This window comes from Vespula pensylvanica, chromosome 18 (assembly GCF_014466175.1).
Source record: "Vespula pensylvanica isolate Volc-1 chromosome 18, ASM1446617v1, whole genome shotgun sequence".
NCBI lineage: Eukaryota > Metazoa > Arthropoda > Insecta > Hymenoptera > Vespidae > Vespula > Vespula pensylvanica.
In genome coordinates this window covers 2,590,029-2,605,444 of record NC_057702.1, presented here as the reverse complement: position 1 = coordinate 2,605,444, position 15,416 = coordinate 2,590,029, and the positions used below count along the sequence as shown (strand labels likewise).

General features: G+C 34.9%; 2 protein-coding genes across 2 annotated transcripts; one reads left to right on the top strand and one right to left on the bottom strand.

Annotated features, from left to right (window-relative positions):
• Positions 1-6: 6 nt before the first annotated feature.
• LOC122635379 (hairy/enhancer-of-split related with YRPW motif protein-like) lies at positions 7-5,602 on the bottom strand. The gene is made up of 3 exons (XM_043825537.1): positions 3,639-5,602; positions 3,117-3,331; positions 7-518 (listed from the first exon to the last, which is right to left on the bottom strand). The coding sequence occupies exons 1-3, from the start codon at positions 4,262-4,264 to the stop codon at positions 100-102; spliced, it is 1,260 nt and encodes a 419-aa protein (XP_043681472.1). The 5' UTR covers positions 4,265-5,602; the 3' UTR covers positions 7-99.
• A 5,431-nt stretch (positions 5,603-11,033) lies between these two features.
• Positions 11,034-15,379, top strand: LOC122635330 (ribosome biogenesis protein BMS1 homolog). Its single transcript, XM_043825424.1, has 2 exons — positions 11,034-12,068; positions 12,151-15,379. Exons 1-2 carry the CDS (start codon positions 11,218-11,220, stop codon positions 14,993-14,995), a joined length of 3,696 nt encoding a protein of 1,231 aa, XP_043681359.1. The 5' UTR covers positions 11,034-11,217; the 3' UTR covers positions 14,996-15,379.
• Positions 15,380-15,416: the final 37 nt, after the last annotated feature.

Genomic DNA, 15,416 nt, shown 5'->3' with positions numbered 1-15,416 from the left:
AAAAGAAAAAGAAAAAAGAGAAAAGAAAAAGAAGAAACGAAAAAGGAAATTTTATAAATTAATATCGAAAGATATACTTTCTCCTAAATAATCGTATCCTCAATAAGCAAGTTCTGCTCCCCAAGGTCTGTAAGGTTTGCCTTGTTGTTGTGCATATTGTGTTGGATATTGGCTCCAACCTAAAGCACCACCACCAAGAAGAGGAGGCATAGTACCAGCTCCTGGTGGCATACCAGTAGATACCGTGCTAGGAGGTTCATAACTGCTGGCTGTTGAAGTAGATGTAAGTGTTGTTGCTGAAGGTACACCTGGACCAGGAACACCGGCTGAAGGTGGTGGTCCTGTTGTATGTTCCCTATGGAAACTTTGTAAATGAGAGAGAAGACGTAACCTTAATGGATCTCTCTCATCCAAACCTTCCATAGTGATTAAGTAACGACCAACTTCAGCAGCACATTCACCCCAACCAACCGCATGATAATCCATAGCTAACTTAGTACTGTCGTAACCATCGGGTCCTGGAAAATAAAAATGAAGATGATCAAATATTTATAATATACTATCGAAACGGAAAGAAAAATTCGCGAAGGTTTTATTATTATCATAAACTAAGAAGAGTAGAGGTTTTTGTGTCACGACGACACAATACCTTCTCGCTGAAGAGTATATATTCAGAGAGAGAAAGAGAGAGAGAGAGAGAGAGAGAGAGAGAAAGTTGAAATGGACTAAAAGCCTTGGCTTTGCCAACCGGAGGGGTATTGTATCGTTGAGGTAGGGGGCAATGGGACAGGTAGCGTGGGAATCGTTTAGACCCCCATAGACCGGAGCCACATGCAAAGCTTATACACCAATTGGAAATAGCCTGTCCCACGACGTTATAAGTTCTAGGTCCATTAGAAGTTAGACAATTTCTTATTACTAAATCTATGGATGCATACACACATATATGTAATATATAAATATATAATATATATGCGCGTATCTGTATGTCTTTCTATATGTCATATATTTTTTCCTTATTTTATAATTATCCAATTTTTAATATTTAATTGAAAAACATCGTTGTCGTCGTTTCTAATCGCCAATTTTTTAACGAATCACTTATTTTTCGTCGTTGATATTTTCAATATTGTACAGAAATATATAGAAAGATTTACGATTGTGTGAGTTAGTATACTACTACTTGGTAGCTGGTTTCCCACAGAGTTCGACATCTGCCCCGGTCGCTGGCAACTCAGCGCCTTCTTCATGAGGGGTGCTAGTGCGAGGCCACCCTACACACATACACGAACACATTCTACTTCTCTTGCTTTTTCTCTCTCTCTCTCTCTCTCTCTCTTTTTCTCTCTTCTTTCTTTCTCTCTTTCTCTCGTATCGCCACCAATCGTGGGAACGCCATCGAGGAAGAGTCGTTGACTTCCTGTGCTTCCCACAGGATCTTCGAGTTGGATTCAGCACCTGCTGCTTCAGGGATTCACAGGAGGATTTAGGATTCATATATCGGTTAGCAAAATCGCAAAACGTGCTCGAGCTTCAAGTATTCTACTAATCGTTCGATAAATCGATATAACGTAAGAACATAATAAAATGCTCGTTAATCTTTTTTCTATTTTTTGTTCTCTCTCTCTTTGTCTCTGTCTCTCTCTCTCTCTCTCTCTCTGGCTATTCTTTTTTTCTTTTTTATTCTTCAATGACGAGATCGGTTTTTCAATAAATTCTACCGTAACGAGAGTCATCTTCTTTTTTTTTTTTTTATTCTTTTCAATTTTTTTTATTTTTATTTCTTCTCCGTGCTCTTTTTCCTTTCTTTCTATTTTTTTTTTTTTTTATATTTATTTATTTCCTCTTCCTTTTTCTCTTTTTCCTTCCTTTTTTATTTTCACTTTAAAATAGCCATTTTCACGGTCGAACGATTCCTTCGCGAAATTTTTCACGTCGTCGTTTTATCGACGTTACTATAAATATATTGCTCATTGAATCCGTAGGATGTGTTAGAGCCCTTCTCTACCTTTCTTTATTGAATTGCACTTTCATAGAAGCGTTTTTTTATAAATCGTATAGCATAACGCGCTTAACAAATTATTCTGCAGACGTATCACAACAAACAGTTAATTAATAAGTAACACCAAGTCGCGATACGATACCCTTTATTTTTATTGAATGCATTTTAACGAGGAAAATCTATAGGAACGACAGATGGTGATTCGGTTATGGAGTTACCGTTCTCGACGCACGGTCAACAGGTGTCTTCCGGTCTAAAAGAATCGGCAAATGACGGCTGTAAAAAGTAAGCGAGAGAGAAAGAGAAAGAAGAAAAAGAGAGAGACAGAAACACAGAGAGAGAAAGACAAATACAGAGAAGGAAGTGATTGGATACGGGAGAAAATACGATTTACTTCGGTGCAGGTTGAGTTGCATCGGCCTTGACTCGGAAAGTAGCTTTAAATTGTTTCTGATCGATGTTGTCCAATCAACCGCGTATACGTGAAAGGATGCGCTTGGTTAGCGATTAGATAAGCAGGAAAATAAGAATCTAGATCGAAATTATATCTATCGAGAAAAATATCGATTTATCTTTCTTAACTATATAGAGGTTTCTACGTTTACGAGATCATCTGACATCATTATCATCATCATATATCATCATCATCATCATCATCATCATCATCATGTTTGCAGCTTTGTCCTTTGCAAACTTTATTTTCTTCTTTTTTTTTTCTTTTTTCTTTTCCTTCTCGTATAGGCAATACCAGTAAAGAACATGGGTGCAATCTCGAAGGGTTGAGAGACACCCAAAGGGGTGTGAGTAGGAAACTCGAGAGGAAAGAGAGGCAAGAGAGGAAGAGAACTTGCTTTACTTCAGATAATGCTCCGTTATTTGAAGTAACGGTTGGGTATATTATTTTTCGATTTTCAACGCATTTTCTTAGCTTTAGATTCACCGTTAGACTTACCGTTTATGTTAGATATACCTGTTTAAGCGTTATTAATGACGAGTATTTTTGTAATTAATAGGGCGATTTTATATTTGTTAGGATCAGTTAAAAAAGATTGCATGTTATATATGTGTATATATATATATATATATATATATATATATATATATGTAAACTTACCTTTATTTCTAAGCGTACGTAAATGTTCGACCGTCAGCTGAAGTATTTCAGCCTTCTCCAATTTTGCACTATGAGGGTCTCTGGCCGCTGCAGGCACCAATCTTCTCAGTTCTCCAAGGGATGCGTTTATTCTGTCACGACGTTTCTTTTCGATCATCCCCCTTCTACGTTTACGCGATGCATGCTGACAAGAATCACCTCCGGGTGAGTTGCATCTGTAACGAGAAAGGCAAAAGAAAAATGTAGACTGGTGGTGGTATCTTTTGACGTCTCGCTCAAAATGAAATACAACTTTATAGTTCATCGATTTATCCATAAAGTTTCTCATAAATTTTATAATTTATTTGTGTATATATATATGTATGTGTGTGTACGTATATATGTATATAGAAAATAACGATCGAATATGCACTCGTTTATGCTCTTTATAGCATATCGATCGAACATTAATTTTCTCATGTCAAGGATAATCCTATTATACTATTCGATAAAATTGAAATTAGATATTATTTATATACGTACGGTTCCTTGCCACTTTCTTCGGAAAAAACATCATCGCAGTCAGAATCGCTCATAGCTCTTTTGAGATTCCTTGATTGATGATGAGCTTGATTCTGCTGCTGTTGTTGTTGTTGTTGTTGTTGCTGTTGTTGTTGTTGTTGTTGTTGTTGCTGTTGTTGGTTAGCATCTTGAGATCTCATTTCGTCCATTTTAAGATCGGAATATTCGTGATTGGTTCTAATGTCGGTCATATCAGGTCTCATCCCAGACATATCCTGATGCCTAACATCGGGATGTCTTATTTCTTGATGTCTAACTATATCCGATCTATGCATATCCTGATGTCTTTGTGCTTCTTGATGTCTCTGCATCTCTTGATGTCTAAGGTCAGGTCTCTGCATTTCGTGAGTTCTGATATCGTTTATGTTGGATGGTGGTGGATGACGAAGATCAGGAGGTGGTGGACGCATATCGTGATGATGACGCATGTCAGGATGTTGCGGTTGATAAGGAGGATGATGCGGTGGAGGTGGATAACCCCAATGATGACCGGATGGTAAATGCGTTGGTGCTACGGCACCAGAAGTAATGTCCGAGGACAACAAAGTACTGTTCTCGTCCGAACGTGCTACGACCACTCGCCACATTTTCTCACGAGATTTTTTTACTAACTGTTTGACGGTCGTTTCAAAGAGAGGAAGAAGAAGAAAAAGAAGAAGAAGAAGAAGAAGAAACGTTGTTGGAAGTTTTATAGTTATAGGCAGTGTACGTAAAATCGTATAACGATTAAGTATGATCCAGGATGATCGATCGATATATACTTTAAAAATTGCTAGATGTTATCTGATGCATAATATCGATCCCATAACGATGCTTCTGTTACACGAACGAAGTATCATATCAGTCGCATTGCGGTACCAAGCAAGCGAATGTGCCGATCGTTAAATAACCTTGAATAACAATCGTGGGTCCAATGAATCAGACGTAGACATTAAAACGATTTAGTTCTTCGGGAGTTCTGCTTCGTAGAACACTCTACCTTGATTCACATCGATGGACGTACATCGCGGATTAATCATTAACGTTACTTTTTTTTCTCTTCCTCGTTAAAAAATGGAGAACGATCGAGATTGAAAAAAGAAAATACAAAAATCAAAAAAAGAAAAAAACAAAAAAAAAGGAAAGAAAAGAACGAAATGGGAATAATGAGAAGACAAAAAAAAAGAAGAAAAAGAACAACTGCGGATTGCACTTGTCGATCACACGATTCACACGTGGCACAGCTTCCTGAGGTCGCGTGTCAGGATTTGGATATGTTGAGTTTGCTATCGCGAGGACTTCTTCGCGGATGCACTTATCCCCGTTGTCGCGTAGAATATAGAAGGTGGGTGTGCACACACTATCGCCGTAGTTACTTTTGCTGCTGCTATTGCTGGCTAGTGCTATGGTTGATGCTGCTGCTGTTGGTGCTGCTGTTAGTGCTGCTGCTGCTGCTGCTACTACTGCTAGCTCCCGCACGCGTGTGCATCGGTCGCGTGGCGGCGGACGTATGTCGTGTGCGGGAGGACCCAGGGACGGCACACGAGCCGCGTGCCCTGTTTCAGACCCAGTGGTGGGGGAATTCTCATATATTTTAGGAGTGGGGGGGACTATGGGTTCTTCTCTTTTCCTCCTGTACGATTCTCCAAGGTGAAAGCTACGCTGGAACCCTATGGATCAAAGGCGAGAGCTAGAAGGGAAGAAAAGAGAGAAAGAAAGAGAGAGACAGAGAGAAAAAAAAGAAAGAGAGAAAGAGAGAGAGAGAGAGAGAGGGAGGGAGGGACTTTTACACGAACATGAGGGGAACGAGCTGAGAGATCAGGAGGGGCGATTTTCGTGGGAACGCCTGTGGCGCTTCCTCTACTCGCGGTGTCCCTAGTTTTCTCCCCTCTTCTCCCCCTTCCTTCTCCTCCTTCTCATCCTCCTCTTTTCTTTTTTCATTCAGGAATCGTCTTTTCGTACCCCTCTCTCTCTCTCTCTCTCTCTCTCTCTCTCTCTCTCTCTCTCTCTCTTTCGATCTTCTTTTATCGGATTAGATCGTTGTCTTCGTTATTCGTTCTCATTTGTAACAAATCCATCCAACTTTTATTCCATAAGAATCTTACCCTGAGAATCTCTCATCTAAATTTTTAACGATAATTCATTCAACACGACCGATTTAACTTTCATTTTTCGATATATTATATGTTGATATCGTTGAATTCGATATATTATTTATACACGTATGTATACTGAAAGAAATTGAAAGGGAAATTAGTTAATCGAAATAACGTGGAAATATCGATAGCGATAAGTCGAGAATCTCCGTCGTTTATCCCTCGTCGATCCCTTAAATTGATACGTGCGCCACCATGAAATCACTTGGACGCCACCCTCGATCCGTCTCTCCCACACTCCAACCACCTTCTCATCCCCCTTTCACCCCCACTTCAAAGCTTTCTCCACCCTTCTCTTTTTCAAGTTATACGCGTGCATACACGCGTCGAAAGCTAGACCGGTTAGGGTCTTGCTTGACGTGTACACACACGCACACGATCTATCGTAAACTAGTGGACATCGTAACGCGTTTCAGGATGGCGAGGGGTAAGGGAGGGATTTAGAACATAGAGGTGATCGTGGATCACGAGGGGAGGGTGCGATCACGATAAAGTTCACACAGGAATCGTAGGCAGCACGCGCTCGCACGATTATTGCTACTACCGTGTGCCTGGGAACCAAGCTGACTAATCGTATTGTTAACTTTTCAGTAACGATCGAATCATCGTGATAAACGTTTCGACGATTGACATTCGTCATTATGATCGACGTTTGATAACTTATAAATTAAAATAAATTCTTCATCATCGCTGGTTCTTCATTTCAAGGATTTGTTTTACGCGGTATGATAATCCATCGTAAGAATTTTATTGAATAGCAATTGAAATTTGTCGATTATTTTAATAATGGATTATCGATGGAGTAACCAATGTTGAATTTGAATAAGATGAGGAAGTTGAAGAGAAAAAAAAAAAAAGAAATGAAAAGCAAAGAAAAGAAAAGAAAAGTGCATCACGCGTAGGCACGCGACCATTTTCTTGTAATTTCTTTTTCTTCTCTTTTTTTTTTGAGCCTCGTGATCGTCCATTATTCGTCGCTCCGTGTGGTCCTAAATTCTGCTTACCTTTTCGAGTACTTACTTATTCTATTTCTTCTTCTTATTCTTCTTTTTCTTCTTTCTTTTCTTTTTTCTTCTTCCGTATTATTCGTATTATGTAGCATCCCTTTGCTCCCCTTTTAACTAGTTTACCCTCTTACTATTAAAGGGACCAAGTTCCCACGGGTGATATTATTGTCATCAATGATCCCAATGTCCGTGTTGAGAGTTAATGTAAATTCGTCTAAAAATTATTTTTTAAAATGTATATATAGTTGTAAAGAAAAAAAAAAATGGAACCAATTTTTTCCATGAGTTTCTTTCATACTTTTAATAGATTCTTTCCAGAGAGAGAGAAACAGAGAGAGAGAGAGAGAGAGAGAGAGAGAGAGAGAGAGAGAGAGAGAGAAGAAGGAAAAGAAGGAATGAAAAAAAGATTTTTTTTTTTTTAAAGAAAAATATAATAAATAAGAAAAGTAATACGTAACGTGGTCTGAGTCACGCGTGCATTAAAATTTGTGCAGGTCACAATATCGATGACTTATAACGTGTTCCGTGTCTCGGAACCGTGAGGCAGGCTAAAGTATCCGGCTTTTGCTTCCGGTCTGCACGCGACTTCTGCACGTGAAGTCACGTGGCACAAATCGAGGTGTTCGCGTTTACGCGCGTGTGCTTAAGTATGTGTATCGTTCGGAAAAGAGCAACTAAAAGAGAGAGAAAGAGAATCGAAGCCAAAGACGTTTTTGTCCCTGCGCATCTCGATGAATGCCACTTAAACTAGACTCCAAAAGTAAGAGTAAGAGAGAGAAAAAGAGAAAGAGAAAGAGAGAGAGAGAGAGAGAGAGATATGCAATGGGATATATCTGGATATATAAAAAAATAGGTACTTAAAAAAAAAATATATATATATATATACATCTATTATATATAAAAATAGATACTTGTCATGGATTTTTTATTTTTATTTTTTATTTATTTTTTATTTTTGTTCATAGAATTTCAAAAAAGAAAAAGGAGAGAGAACCTCGTGTCCGAAAGAATCGCATATGATTATCTTCTGGAGAATATTTGTTCGTTGTGTTTCGTTTGAAATGCATATTATGAATGTATAGTACATATACAGTATACAGATGTATGCATATGAAGACAGCAAAGTCGAGTGCATTTGGTACTGGTCAGTCCATATTCTGGACAAACAATCGATTGGGAATCTCTCTCTTTTTTATATATATATATATATATATATATATATATATATATATAGAAGTAACTATATATACATGTATATATACATATATGTCTCATAGATATGTTCCCCTTCGTAAAGCAAACACGCATAAAATTACGTTTCTACACCGTTAGGAAAATGAATTCGGTAGATATATGTATTCTAGTTGCGAAAACAGTCGCGATCGGAGGGTTGACGTTTCTTTCGACAAATATATCGTCGATATCGATCGTTTTGTATAATTTTTAACCGTAGAGAAAAATCGTTTCTTATAGCAAGTTCATCAACGATTTGTTTAAAAAAAAAAAAAAAAAGAAAATTCAATTGCATTTAATCCTAAGAAAAAAGTAAATCGACGGCTTTACATCGACATAAGTCAATCATCGACGAACATCGTTAGATGCATTCAAAACTTTTTCAACTATTTTTTATTATATAAGAAAAAAGAAATTATTGATAAACTTATTATCATTAATGAGTTTATATCGTTAATGAAATTTTTTCTTTTTCTTTTTTTTTTTTTTATGAGTTTGCTCAACTCGATACCCAAGTATCGAACAAATATAGATCGATCGTTCGTCGATTAATTTCTTCGAAGATACAATTTATTAATCGATAAATATTCCATTCAATCGATGATGTTATACAATGTCATAGATACAACATATTCGAGTGAAAATTCTGTTCGATATCTTTACGAACGCATTCGCCATTGATCAGTGGACATCCTGTACATATTTATCTTCTTTTGGAGAATACTTTTCAAGTTTTCCGAGGGTGTAAAAGGTCGACTCGAAGGATGGTCAGTCACTCCCTTGATCGACCAACACTTGACCAGCATTGACAGTTGGGACCGTGGGACAATCGTTCGATAATTGGGTGACATTGTCGATTTCGTGCCGGACACTTTGTTCTCTATCGACGAAGGCGCACGCCCTCGTCATTCTGCCATTAACGATTCTTATACTTTACGATTTGTTGCTTGAGTTTCGTTGTCCTTAGTACAATCGAAAATATGAATTTATTGGGGATTATATTACTTACTTCTAACAAAGTTATATGGATATTTCGATTATGCTGTATCTATGCTAGTATTATAGTCTCTCACTTCGTACTGTTTAATATCGTAAATCCTGATCGTTGCATAGTTGAAACCTAATCTCGTGAACTGATCGATCGTTTCTCATAAATCGAAAAATTTAACGAACGAGACACACGAGTGATAAATTTCTTTCTTTTTTTTTTTTTTTCTTTTCTTCTTCTTCTCTTTTTTGTATTGTGATAAATATCACGATTGAGATATTAAAATAATTCTTTCCGTAACTTGTAAATTATTGGTATTTATAAAGCGTATAATTCGTATAATTCGTTATTACAACGATAAACTAATCCGGATTTTCGTTTAAACGCTTTAGCTTCCTCGGATTAAGTCGATCACGAATAATCACGCGAATTTCCTGATTTCAGAAAGTCAGGCTTCGGTAGTCGCTCTTTCGTACCATCTGTGCCCTATTCGTCTCCCCAATACGATTAAATTGTCGGTGAATAACGGGACACGATTGAGAACTTCCATCTAGTGTATATCGCGTTAATTGGAAATTAAATCGAGTTATCGCGATTATTAAATTCTTTAGCTACGAGTTAATACGAATTCGATATACTACGAATAAATTAATAGATATTTGTTAATCTTACATTACAAACTTATAATTGTGGAAGGTAGTATTAAATTATTAATTAGAGATATATTCGATTGACGATTTCATATTATTTCTGTATACAAAGATAGAAAAAAATGTGATAACTTAAAATCCTAGATATATAGCATGTATATATCTATATATGTATTTATAGATATGTATATATAATAAACGTACGTATCTATATATTGCAATGGGAATGTTCGCAGACTGAAATTATGTTCCCATTTAAAAACCCACCCCAATCGTCATCGCGATTCGTTGCGGTTCGAAGCGAGTCAATTGTAGACAAGTGCACACCGCGCAGCATCGTATATTAAAACGATTTTTTTTGGCGTGATTTTAAAAGGTGACAGCTGTCCGCTTTGTTTGACAGACCGGAACACCGATTTATGTTTTATATTTACCTACATGTGTAGAAAACACACGCACACACACACACACATATATATATATATACAACGAAGAACGATTCATTAAAATATATTTTTTTATTATTTTTTCATTCATGTATACATACGTTCTTGCATGACAAATGAATTAAAGATTCGGATAATTTGCAATTATCGTTTTACTTTTGCAGTTTCGATAATTCTCTTTCGTTTATATTTTATTTTCGTTCGATGAACATGCGAAATATAAACTACTTTGCTCCAGGGAAACGATATCGTTCGAAGAAGAGAGAACGATCGATCATCGTCTCAAATTTTACAACATCACGCGCCATTGTACGAATTAAGATATATGATCGATGACTTTCCAATCGACTAGTAGTATTGTGCGGTTTCAAATGGATAATGTCTTCAAAGGAACACGATAATTTTTCGTCATCGTGATTTAACAGTTGGCCGATCTATCGACATATTTCGTTCTTGATTTAAGATGTATAAAATTCATTTGGGAATAGATTTTATATTCAAACAATATCTACGGAATAATTCGTCAATGATTCATGTCGTTTCGATAGGATTTATTATTTATAACGTGTCTTCATCGATTAATGATTAAATAACTAATTTAATCGTTTCATATGATTTATATCGATTTTATTTAAAATTGAATGATTAATTATGTTTGATGATTATATGTCTTAAATATTCTTATTAATTCTTCAAATGAATTCGTATGTCGGTAAAATATTTGTCTTTGTATCGACAAAATAGTTTTCGTTAGGTATTGTTCGTTTAATAGTTCACCTATTTCTTGGGAGATGGCGTTTCAATAGTTCACTAATTTCCTGGGAGATGGCGTTTCATTAGTTTACCAATTTCCTGGGAGATGGCGCTTTAATAGTTTACGAATTTCTTGGGAGATGGCGCTTCGATCGCATCGTCGCAATCTCTTGTCGACATATCCTTTCGTTCGAGTATTTAACCTAACCGTGTCGTAGGAGAAACACATGGTCGTGCTGCTTAGGTTTACGAGTAAGTAAAACGATTAAAATTTAGATTAATAAATATCTTGTAATATTTATAAAATAAATGTAACGAGTGTGACAAAATGTCTAACGAAGAAGATAGTGTAAAACATAAGACGCATAGAGAACGTAATGCTGGTCGTAAAGCGGAAAAGAAAAAAGCGAAAAATCAACATGTTCAAGAATTAACGGATAAACAGAAAAATCCGAAAGCTTTTACGTTTAATTCAGCTATTAAAGCCGAACGACGATTTAGACGTAAGCAAGATATTGAAACTAAAAAACAACATATTCCTGTGGTAGATAGAACACCTTTAGAACCACCACCAATTTTGGTCGCAGTTGTAGGACCTCCCAAAGTTGGGAAATCCTTACTTATACAATGTTTAATAAAAAGTTATGTTAAGCAACCATTAACTAATATAGTTGGTCCTGTCACTGTAGTCTCTGGTAAGAAAAGAAGAATTACATTTATGGAGTGTAATAATGATATAAGTTGTATGATAGATATTGCAAAAGTGGCCGATTTGGTATTGCTATTAGTAGACGCATCTTTTGGCTTCGAAATGGAGGTCTTTGAATTTCTTAACATATGTCAAGTTCATGGTATGCCAAGAATTATGGGCGTACTAACTCATTTAGATTTATTTAAGAATGCAAAACAATTAAGAAAAACAAAGAAAATATTAAAACATCGATTCTGGACTGAAGTATATGCAGGTGCAAAACTATTTTATCTTTCTGGATTAATTCACGATGAATATCTTCGCACTGAAATAAAGAATCTGGCAAGGTTTATATCGGTGATGAAATTTAGACCATTGACTTGGCGTACTTCGCATCCTTATATACTTGCGGATAGGATAGAAGATTTAACATCACCCGAATTGATAAGGAAAAATGCTAAAGTTGACAGAACAATATGTTTATATGGGTTTGTAAAATCTTATATTTTATTTAATATTTGTCTAATATATTTAAGGATTATAGATACTTATTTTTGTATTTTTATACAGGTATGTTAGAGGAGTTCCCTTAAATAAGGAATCTTCCATTCATATTCCTGGTTGTGGAGATCTTAGAATTAAAGATGTAAGTTATTTACCTGATCCGTGTCCTCTTCCTGAACAATTAAAAAAACGTGCATTAATAGAAAAAGAAAGATTAATATATGCACCATTTTCTGGCATCGGTGGAATTGTTTATGATAAAGATGCAGTCTATGTAGAACTGGCAGGTAGTCATTCTCATAAAGAGGAAGATACAGGTTTAACTGGAGCATTGATGGATACTCGAGAAACATTAGATCAAAAATTACAATATAGTGAATTACAATTATTTAGTGATACTGCTCCAATTAAATCTCAGGATATTAATGAAGATTTTAATTCTCATTACATTGGAGAAAATGTAGTTGAAGATGGAAGGGTAAGAAGGAAAGTTATTTTTCCTGATTCCGAAGAAACTGCAGCAGTTTCTGATGAGGATTCTGATGGTAGTGAAGAAGAGGATAATAATATTGAAGAGTTCAATAATAAGGAGTTGAATAATGATGAAGATGATCTAAAAAAAAATACAAGTAGAAAAGGTATTAAAAGAAAAAATCAGGATTTACAATTTATAACCTCTAGACAGAAAAAGAAGAAAGTTCATTTTACTAATTCTAATGAGGAAGATAGCGATGTAGATGATGATCTTGAAGATAATGATAATAAGGAAGTAAAAAATAAAACAGAGATAGAAGTCTATCATTCTTTAAGTAAAGAATCCGATATTCAAGTAAAGAATAAAATTACCGAAGCTCTTAGTTTTTTAGAGGCAAGTACTAGTAAAAAGGATATAGATGAAAGTGATAATGAAAGTGATAATGAAAGTTTTGACGAGCTTAGTGATGATGATTCGCGTGGGGATTTAGAAATAGATAATTCTAATGATGATAATGATTTTCAAAAAGAGAGATTTTCAAAAGAGACAAAAGATCATGATACGGATGAAAGTGAGGAAGAAATTGCAGATGAATTTAAATGGAAGTCTAATTTATTAGACAAAGCAAAAAAAGCATTTATAAATCGGCGAGAAAGTAATAAAAGCCTAATGAAAATTGTTTATGGAGTATTTGATAAAGGTATACAGAATAATGATAAGGAAGAAAAGGAACAAGAAGATGAAAATGATAATGAACCTGTTGGTGGAATATTTAAAGTAGTACAAGAGAAACAAAAAGAAAAACTACAAGAACGTGAATTACAAAATTTGGACGAATGTGTGTTCTTTTCAAAAGAACCTTCGCGCGATTGGTTGGATGAGGACAATAAAGTTTTGTTGCTTAATTGTTTTGTTACTGGTAAGTGGAAAGAATCTGAAGATGCAGAGGAACTTTTAAAATTAGATGATATGGATGAAGATGAAGTATATGGAGATTTTGAGGACTTAGAAACTGGGGAAAAACATAAGGCAGATGATTCGCAACAATCACAAAATAATGAAATAAATGAAAAGAAAAAGCTTCTTGAGAAGAAAAAGAAATTAAAAGAACAATTTGATGCTGAGTATGATAATGGAGAATCAAAATCGTATTACGACGAATTAAAACAAGAGGTAGATAAACAAGCAGAATTAAATAAATCAGAATTTGAAGGATTAGATGATGATATTAGAGTTCAATTAGAAGGTTATCGTCCAGGAATGTATGTACGAGTAGAGATACAAACTGTTCCTTGTGAAATAGTTACAAATTTAGATCCATCGTATCCACTCATTATCGGAGGGTTATTACATGGAGAAGAGAATATAGGATATGTACAAACGCGAATTAAAAAACATCGATGGTATTCGAGAATTTTGAAAAGTAAAGATCCATTAATATTTTCCGTTGGCTGGAGGAGATTTCAAACATTACCGATTTATTCAAAATTAGAAGATAATTTACGTAGTAGAATGTTAAAATATACTCCTGAACATGTTGCTTGTATGGCACATTTTTGGGGACCTATTACGCCACAAGGTACAGGAGTTCTTGCAGTTCAGGATATTGCTACCAGAGAACCAGGTTTTAGAATAGCAGGAACTGGATCTATTGTAGAAATGGATAAAAGTACTCAGATTATGAAAAAATTAAAACTCACTGGTGTACCAATGAAAATTTATAAAAAAACAGCTTTTATTAAGGATATGTTTAACAGTACATTAGAAGTAGCTAAATTTGAGGGTGCAAAGATAAAAACAGTTTCTGGTATTCGTGGTCAAATAAAAAAAGCAGTTTCAAAACCAGAAGGTTGTTTTCGTGCTTCATTCGAAGATAAAATTTTGTTGAGCGATATAGTTTTTTGTCGTACTTGGTATAGAATTGAGGTACCTAAATTCTATAATCCTGTAACATCTCTTTTATTACCTCCTGCAGAAAAAAATCAATGGCGTGGAATGAAAACTACTGGTCAATTAAAACGAGAAAAGAATATTCGTGCAACAGTTAACACTGATTCACTTTATATTCCTATTGAAAGAAGCATGAAAGTATTTAAACCATTGGTTATACCACGTAATTTACAAAAGGAACTTCCTTATAAAGACAAACCTAAATTTGAATCTAATCCTCATACGCGTAAAACTAAATTTGAAGATCGTAGAGTAGCTGTTGTAAGAGATGCTAAGGAAGAAAACGTAGCACGTCTTATGAAAATGATTAGAACGTCATATGCATATAAGCAAAAACAACTTAGAAAAGCTACAGTAGACAGGGTAAGAGCCCTTAAAGCACGAGTTACGGCAGAAGAAAGAAGAAAATTAAAGAAGCAGAAAGAATATAAAAAACAGATCTTTAGAGACCTTAGTAAATTAGAAAAAAAAAATAAAAAGATATAATTTCTAAACAGAAATTTATACGCATGTAGTTGGTAGATTAAATGTAATTAATTGTATAAAAAAGTCCTCTTTTTTATGTTAATTATATATTACATTATCAACTTATTACAATAATGTTATGAAGTTTGCTAAGCTATTCATGTTAAATATCTTGTCATTCTTTCCTGTAACAATTGGTATTATTATTAATCGAAATATTTATTTTATTATCATATTTATACCAAAATAAAAAGTATATGTATATACAAACATATATGTTGCATCTACGCGATTGGTCAATTGATTGTTGAAATTTGTAAAAAGATTATCATCGATGATTACTAGTAATAGAAAATTAATACTTTTATATGTAAAATATCAATAAATATATGTTGTTTACAATAACATTGAATTTAGTGTTCGAGTTGTATAGTATAAGAAC